Consider the following 9029-nt stretch of genomic DNA (forward strand, 5'->3'; position numbering starts at 1 on the left):
TTACCAAATTCACTCCCTCACGTGTATCACTCACACAAGTTATCAACACTTGTGTTTCCACACTAGTTTCGGCTTTTAATCCTCCTTTAAGCTCACATTCTTTTACCTTTTTTCACTCACAAGAATATCTCAAAGTTCTATTAAAACACACTCAAAACAACAATTAGATCATAAGTATGTTCTAATTAAACCTATCAATAAAACAAGAAAAAACAAATAGCAAGCAATTTCCGAGTGAATTGATAAAACCTAGTCTCAGCTTTACTAACAAAAAAAAAAAAAAGAAAAGAAAATTATCAAGGATATTTTTGGATTTAGCAAAGAAATAAACCAGAATATTATGTGACCAAAAAATTCAAAGATCAAATTTTGAAAGGATTCAATCAATTAACAAGAACAAAAAAAAAAAATTGGAATAAAGTATGAGATACTTGTTGGTTGTAGTTCTTGTAAACACAAGTGAATTTATCCATATCCAAATCAAATTCAGTTTCACAACTCCAAAACCGGCCCTCTTATAATTTTTTTTATGCTTCGGCTGTTCTTCTTCTTCTTTTTTTATTGATCACTAAAATTATATCACACAATCTCCAGCAACACAATCTCCTAAAAACGCAACCCCAAAGCCAACAAATTATCAAACCAAACCAAACTCTCAAGCTAAAACAAATTGGAAAAATTTTAGGTTTATGCAATTTGTTCTCAAAATTCCTCTTTTTTTTTCTTTCTTTTTTTTTTTTGGAATATATGAATGTTACTAATTAAGATTAAAACAGCAAAGAAAATCAATAATAGGTCAAATTACTAAGAACTAATATGTAAAACCAACCAACAAACTAGAAACACAAAGTTCAGCTTACACAAAGACAAAAACCTAATTCGACTATGAATGATTTTTTTTTTTTTAATGTACAGAATGTGCATAGATAAAAGCAACCTTAACCTAATGTTGAAATTGCAGATTAGCATAAAAAAATAATAAATAAATAAAGCAAAGCAAATAAGATAGATCAAACTTGAACAAAATTCGGCTTTGATACTAAATGATACGAACCTAGGTCGACTTGCTCCAAAACTCATATTATACTAGCCTAGATCAAAATTAAGTTTAGATGCTAATGGGCACATTGACCCCTAATCAATTTGTAATTAGAAACCTAGCCAACTTAATCCTCTTCCCCAAGGATCCTAGATGAGGGAACCCTAGGAGAGCCGCTGACTCCAACTATCGTCCATGTATGATCCATGCTAGATCTGACCAGCTGCCCATCCTACCTCCTCTACGTTCTTGACAGCTCATCTTTGTCTCAGTAGAGTCTTTCAGTGGCATGTTTTGGCCTTCTTCCCCATTTGGGTTTTGGAGTTTATTAACATTCTCCAGAAGGGGTACTGTTAATTACCCCGCGGGTACGGAAACTATTAAAAGAACGCCTAATAATTTATTGGGCACTATACAAAGAATTTGAAATACGAGAAAGAAGCACCTTTGGTGTACCGGTTATCGTGCCCACGATAAATACTGGGTAGCCAAGTGCGGAAAGGATAATTGCTGAAAGCATCTAAGTAGTAAGCCCACCCCAAGATGAGTGCTCTCCTATTCCGACTTTCCTAGAGCTTCCTATAGAAATGCCTCAACTTTTTTAGAACAGGTCCAAATCAAATAGCAATAATTCGAAGCACTTCTTTTTACACTATTTCCCAAGGACTCAATCGTATGGATATGTAAAATATAGGATTTCCAATCCTAGCAGGAAAAGGAGGAGAACGGATACTCAATTTAAAGTGAGTAAACAAAACAATTAGAAAATACAAAAATGAAAGCATTCATTTTGAACAACAAAAAGCTATTAATCAAGTTCGACAACGAGTTTTCCAACAAGCCTTACAAGGAGCTCTAGGAACTCTAAATAGTTGTTTGAATATCAAGTTACATTTACGTACCATCAATGACAAATGGACTCAATGACTATTTTGCTTTTTTTTTTTTTTTTCTCGGTTGTTCCATTACTTTGGTTTAATATAAAATTAAAATATTTAATATTTTTTTGAATACTAAAATATAAAATAGTTATGAATTTTTATTACAATTTTTTTTTATAAAAACAATATAAATTTTCCTTATTGTGCTAACTTTTTTTTTATTCTTTTGAGAAATATTTTTATTGACGTAAGAAATATAATTATGTTACTACAAAATCTATATTATATACAAAAGTAAATGAAACAATGCTAAAGTTTTTTTTTAACATAAAATCTACAAAAGTTTATGAAAGTCTTTTTAATTATGTAAACTCAATAAAGTTTATAAAAATCTTTGACATGAAAGGCAACAAAAGTTTTCATCAGAAAACAAAAAAAAAAAAATAATAAAAAATAAAACTCTATGAAAGTCTATGTCAATTTTTCATACCTTTATAAATTCTAAAAGGTTTATAAATTATGTAGAAGTCAAACACTTAAAAAATATATTCATTTTTGGTAATTTGAAAAAAAAAAAAAAAAAAAAAAACCTCTCCTCATGTATTATAGGCCTCAAGTTAAAAGCCTCGCAATGCGCACTGTGGCCGCATGAGATCATCTAATACAATAATGATATATGCTAAGAGTCGAATAATAATTTAGAGACTCACAAATATGATGATTTAATTAATTTTCTTCTGCTAAATTATCATATGTAGTAATTTAAAATCCATATTTAATACACAATTAATAGTTTATGAAATTTAATTATGTTATATAAGTAAATAGGGTATTATTTTAAAATATTATTTCATAATGGAAATATATACAATGAATGGGAAGTTAAGTACATTTTCATTTTAAAACAAAAATTTCCTTTTTAAAGTTAGGTTTTTTATTTTCAAAGAAAAAAATTAATAAAATTTGTAATCATTAACCACTTTTCTAAATAGGTACCATTGCGGCGCCAGTTTTAATTAGCTATCAGCATGATAATAAACATTCATCCTACTTAAATATCAATATATATAAATAGTAATTTATATTTTCAAATCTATTAATATTCTCACTAAAAATGCTTTGAGTAAAATTTTGAATGTATAAATAAATTAAAGAAAACATTAAATATTGCCACATTGTTCCTTATACGATTTGTTTAAAATCGATAACTCCACTTATTAATAAAAGAAAATAATAATAATAACTCTCCGTTATCATTTATATATATATATATACATGAAAATTCTATGGTGAGGACGGTCCGCATAAGGACCGCAGTATTAGTGACGATTTTTTATAGTATTAACGACGGTTTTTTAGAAAATCGTCACCAATACTATGAAAAACCGTCACCAATACTGTAGTCCGTATGAGGACCGTCCGCACCATAGACGGACTATATATATATATATACATATGTATATATACACGTGCAAAACCCAGATATATTAATATTATTTATAATAAATATATTTTAAGAATAAAATTATTTGGGAGCTGTTTTTGAGCACATGTTTCATATCATATTTTGGAATATTTTATATTTATATGAGCACATGTTTCATGTCAACATTTGGAATAATTTTATATGCCAATGTCCATATCACTTATTTTTATTTGCCAAAACAAATTATTTGGAATATTCTATATGCTAAAATTTAAGAGAGGGGGGGAAGAAAACTCCGAATCCACTCCATGAAGACAGCAACTTTTGTTTTATTCACAAAAAAAAAAAAATAATAATAATAATAATTGGAATATTTTATATGCCAAAATTTTAGGAAAAAAAGTGGGGGAAAAAAATAAAAATACTCTGAACAAAAAAGATTCTGTTTCCATTCCAAAAAGAGAGCAACTTTGGCCCCCAGATATTTAGTAACTGCACAGCATAGTTTCACAGTTCAACCCCCAACCAGTTAGAACCACCCGATACACAGAACAGAAGGAAAAGACTGAGAGTGGGGAAATGGGGTGGGCCATTGCACTTCACGGTGGTGCCGGAGATATCTCTGTCAATTTGCCAGCGGAGTTCCGTCAGCCTCGCGAGGCCGCCCTCCGTCATTGCCTTCAGATCGGTATTGAAGCACTCAAAGCCGGGAAGCTTGCTTTGGACGTAGTTGAACTTGTGGTAATTCACGGAACGTTTTTTATCTAATGTTCTCTTGTGCTGTTGGTGATCAGGTGCTTCTTCTTTCTCGTTGGGCTTTTTATATTTATTTATTTATTATTTTTTATGTCATGGGTTTTTGGGAATATGAAATTAAATTTTTAACCATTTGATTATCAAAAGAATTTCACAGGTAAATTTTTGACCCAACGCTTCGTATTTTTTTATATTTTATTTTAAGATCACTATCTAATTTTACTAGGCTTTTTGCAAAAGCAAATACTTGCTTAAAATAAATAAAATTAATAAACTGCTGTGTGCGAATTGCAATTGTCAAATTCATGTTGAAGAACTTTGAAAAATCGATTCTGTTATTCTTGTGTTCAAATAATATGTTCAAATAATAACTACTTGTATCTTTTGCTTGCAATTAGAAAATTGAAATGGTGGTGGTATAGTTTAAGCGTGTAATAGATTTCTGCTTCACAAATCCTCTGTTTGTTCTGTGTTTTTATGTTTATTCTTCCAAGTTATTATTCTTAATGAAATATTTTTGAGTTGTGACTACTGTTGTACTACAATTTTTTTTTTCTTTTTTTGATTTTTTTTCTCTATTCGGGTGGGGGATGGATTTGTTAAGGGAAACATTGCAAAAACGTATATGAAAACGTAGTACTATTTCTCATGGGCTTTGTAATTTATTTATTTTCACTTTCTAATGCACGGTACAGGTTCGTGAGCTAGAGAACATTCCATTCTTTAATGCGGGTAGGGGATCCGTCTTAACCAGCAACGGTACAGTTGAAATGGAAGCTTGTATCATGGATGGCAAAACAATGAAATGTGGAGCTGTTTCTGGGCTCAAAACTGTTGTTAATGCGATATCTTTAGCACGGCTAGTCATGGAGAAGACTCCTCATATATATCTTGCATTTGATGGTGCAGAAGCATTTGCAAGGGAACAAGTTAGTAAAACACTTGCTATGCTTTCACTGTATAGTTAATTTCACCTGCTATCTTTATATTAGTTTTGTAACCTGCTGCATATTGTAAATGGATGTTCAATTACCTTGAGCTTTTTCACATAATCTTCCTTTCTTGTGTGTTTCTATCTTGAAGTTGGACAATTTTAATTTCATGTCCAAATATTAGTTCTCAGTCTCTCTCTCTCTCTCTCTCTCTTTAATTTTTATTTTTTGTCATCACAAAAGCTTTTATTATTATTATAGACCGAAGATTTTTTTCTTCTTTTTTCTATTACACATTTTAGAATGTGTCTGTTTAAAGTGTATATAAGTATGTTTATCAGCATTTTTTATCGGGCCACAATGTTATTACACCCGGACCTGATACGGTCTACCTTTTATGGCAGTATCTTTCCCTTCATTATGTTATGTTGGCATTACAACTATTTTTAATCTATTAAAAGTTCTAAAATCCTAAGGAAATCTAATATAATTCAAGTACATTGTTATAACTTGTCATCATTATTTCATCTTACAATGTATATTAACTAAATTACTTTGATGTAATCTCTAATCTATTTTGAATGACTGTAAAAGTGTAGTATTTTTATTTTTTTATTTTTTGTTCTCCCTCTCTCTCTCTCTCTCTCTCTCTCTCTCCCCCTCCTGTGCTTATCAGTCTGTCATTGTTTCAGTGTTCTAAATGTTGGAAAAGGTCTGCCATATAAAAAATTATCAGGTTATGGACAAACTTATCATTATTAAACACATAATTGACTAGTTTTTGTGTATTATTGTCACAGAATTGTGAGATTATTATGTACTATTGAATTCTCGCTGTTTCCTTGGTTATTGAGTTTAATAACTGCTTTTCTTTATGCTCAAAACATTTTATCAACACATTTGTGTCCAATGGACTTCTTGAAATTTGCATTTTGGAATTAGTTTACAAAAACTGGTTGGATATTATTAATTGAACAGATCTTAAATAGAGGTCAGAGTTTGCTGCTTATTTACCAATTATTGCAACCAAGCACAATGCTTAAGGCCTCTATACTCCATACAAACCAAAACTGGTGCTCTTATAAACATAGTGCTCTTGCTTGAATCAGAAAAGTACTATTTAGCAGTTTTCCTGAGGTAAAAAATGTGCTTGTAAATTCATTTCCTCAGAATAATTTCTTTCTCACTTTGTTACTGTCATTGTTATTGTCCTCTGACAAGTATAATAAATATTTTTTATAAGTGTTCCATTGTCAAATTATGAATTTTCTTGTATTATTGTTGTGTGAATTTTTCAGGGTGTTGATACTGTAGATTCAAGCCACTTCATTACTCCAGGAAATATTGAAAGGTTAAAGCAGGCCAAGGAAGCCAATAGAGTGCAGGTATACTCTTTTTATTTCTTTGCTAGAGAGTTAATCAAAACTATGATATGTTTCTGTTTGAATTTTAATGTAACTTCTGGAAATGAGTTACTTCATCCATTAAGGTTATATGTCTCTAAGCTTGTTATTTTTTTTTATCTTGGCAAAGCCCAGCAACTTCCAAACATTTCAGCTTATGTCTTTGTGGGATGTGTGTGTGTGTGTGTGTTTATATATATACATATATATACACACACACACTAAAGTAATTATTTCTTATGAATTTAATTGATTGCATTATGGATTACTGTTAAAGCTGTACAATATAAACATTTAGCTCGTTCCCTGAGTTTTTGTTTGACCTCAAAAAGCTGAGCTTGAACTCATAGTGCTCTTACATAGTCTCTTCTTTTATAAATCTGCAGATTGATTATACACAACCTGTTAAGAAAGATACGGATAATGAAACATCAGTTGAAGATGGCGATAGCCAAATAGGAACTGTAGGATGTGTGGCTGTTGATAATCAGGGGAATTTATCTACTGCAACTTCGACTGGTGGATTTGTTAATAAGATGGTTGGAAGAATTGGGGATACCCCCATCATAGGTGCAGGAACATATGCCAACAATCTCTGTGCAGTTTCTGCCACGGGAATAGGGGAAGCCATAATACGAGGTACTGTTGCAAGGGATGTTGCAGCTCTTATGGAGTTCAAAGGTCTCTCTCTCAAGGATGCTGCTTCTTATGTTGTCGAGGAACGTGTTCCAAGAGGCAACGTTGGCTTGGTTGCTGTGTCTGCCTCAGGAGAAGTCGTAATGCTTTGCAATACAACGGGCATGTTTCGAGCCTGTGCCACTGAAGATGGGTATTCAGAATTTGCTATATGGTCTGCATTGCAGAACTGAGTGATTTGGGTGAGCTTTAGTTGTAATCTGAATATCAGATAATTCACATATTTGGCTGTTCCAAATATTCAAGTATGATAGAATGACATATGTGTGACATTGTGTTGTTGTACTATCAAAATTTTCTTGATAATGTTGAATTATTTTATAGCCTTTACACCACTTACAGCATTTACCTACATTAAACTTCTGTGCACTTACAGACGCAACGTGGGGAGACCTTGACACTTTGAAAATAAAATAATAGACTCCAGAAAGAATAGACCACAACTGATCAATCAGAGAGTGATAGTTGTTTGTCATGTTTACAAATGCTTTCAATGTGTTTGTGTCGTCAAAAATTCAACGCATCATGTAAATTCCTTCCAATGAATTGCATAAGAAAAGGTGGCGTACTTTATGGTGGTATTTTTTGGTTTTGTTTTGTTCTTTTTTTTTTTTTTTTTTTTTTTTTTTTTTGGGTCAACAAAATTTGTGTTTTTCTAAATAGAAAATAGTTTATGAATGGCCAAACAAGGGCATGTTTTGCGAAACCCTGCCAAAGGGCACTGAAGTATGGCCCCTGCCCTTACAAGCCAATAAAATTACCAAAGCATGCCATATACAAGAATCGGGTTCTCAGGCAACAAACCCAAGATAATACTTTTAGGTACCACTAGTGCATTCCAATATGCAAGTAAAATGGGATTCATATAAAATGCAATAAGCAACACATAGAAGAGAAAGAAAAAACAAAATTTAAGGAGACAAAAAAAAAAAATTTCAAAAACAAAATCTCCAAGATTCAATCTAGGGCATGCATTTGATCACTCGTATGCATCCATTTAAAACAACTCAATTTCTTTCTAACTATGGAGTATATCTCATTATTTAATCAAACCAATATAAAATTTATGCTAGCCAATTATGTTCGAAATACTAATACAGAACCATATAACTTGTTGATCTGGTTTTGCCGTCTCTCCTGCCAAATAATTCTTCCAATATCCAACTTAGCCCTTCCTGAAGAAGTCATGATTATCAACAATACGTTCAGGGGTGAAATTTTGCAACCTACTTTTGTTGATCTCCAAGTTGCTCAAATTCTCACAACTACAAAACATTACTATATTTTTTTTTATCCAAACTATTTTTATCTTCCTCTTGTGAAAAAGGTTTGACCGCACAATTCAGCCAATCTCCTCACGTAGAGCAAAGGTTCCTTGTACATATCCTCATATTTAAGGGACAAAATTTTGTTGGGAGTTTGTAAGCTTGCTTTCTGATACCCCAACACATGATTTTAGCAGGGTTCACTATGTGAAACTCCTTGACGTAACAACTCAAATGCTTTCTTGGGCTCTGGACTTGCTTACGAAGATCCACTTCAAGACAAGCACATCTTTCAGGTTGTGGCAGACGTACTTGTAGCGAGAAGCAGTCATAGAATTTGGTAAGTACAAAACATAAGGAATGTGTGTTGAAATGAGTGAGGGGCTGAAGACGAAGACTTTCAAGGTTGGAAATTGAGTCCTTTTTATATATCGATGCATCCAACAAAGGGAAAACGCCATGAAGGCAAGTAGAGAGCTTTGGATGAATGGAAAACACGTAGCAGGATCATGGTGGAGAATGATATGGGTCTCATTGACAGCCCATGCCTCCTATCCACGTCTAGGAGCCTTAAGCATGGACTTAGTCATAGTAGTTATAGAAGGGGGTGTATGGCGCAGGTCCTTAGCAG

At 32.3% G+C, this 9029-nt stretch overlaps 1 protein-coding gene and 1 pseudogene across 2 annotated transcripts; one reads left to right on the forward strand and one right to left on the reverse strand.

Moving 5' to 3' along the window:
* The first annotated feature begins 3762 nt into the window (after positions 1 to 3762).
* LOC125418200 (isoaspartyl peptidase/L-asparaginase 1) lies at positions 3763 to 7468 on the forward strand. 2 transcript variants are annotated; one of them, XM_016027825.4, is made up of 4 exons: positions 3763 to 4087; positions 4798 to 5031; positions 6333 to 6419; positions 6824 to 7468. In XM_016027825.4, exons 1-4 carry the CDS (start codon positions 3926 to 3928, stop codon positions 7304 to 7306), a joined length of 966 nt encoding a protein of 321 aa, XP_015883311.3. In that variant the 5' UTR covers positions 3763 to 3925; the 3' UTR covers positions 7307 to 7468. The 2 variants fall into 2 exon arrangements, with proteins under 2 accessions (XP_015883311.3, XP_060669991.1); XM_060814008.1 differs by having other exon boundaries at positions 4001 to 4140.
* An 830-nt stretch (positions 7469 to 8298) lies between these two features.
* On the reverse strand, positions 8299 to 8730 carry LOC112491763 (uncharacterized; annotated as a pseudogene).
* Positions 8731 to 9029: the final 299 nt, after the last annotated feature.

This window comes from Ziziphus jujuba, chromosome 2 (genome assembly GCF_031755915.1).
Source record: "Ziziphus jujuba cultivar Dongzao chromosome 2, ASM3175591v1".
NCBI lineage: Eukaryota > Viridiplantae > Streptophyta > Magnoliopsida > Rosales > Rhamnaceae > Ziziphus > Ziziphus jujuba.

Bases quoted from the DNA above. Each gene is read 5' to 3' on its own strand.
- LOC125418200 (XM_016027825.4), top strand. From the start codon at position 3,926: ATGGGGTGGGCCATTGCACTTCACGGTGGTGCCGGAGATATCTCTGTC. The intron at 4,088-4,797 runs GTAATTCACGGA...TGCACGGTACAG, and splicing joins TGGACGTAGTTGAACTTGTG to GTTCGTGAGCTAGAGAACAT. The intron at 6,420-6,823 runs GTATACTCTTTT...ATAAATCTGCAG, and splicing joins AGGAAGCCAATAGAGTGCAG to ATTGATTATACACAACCTGT.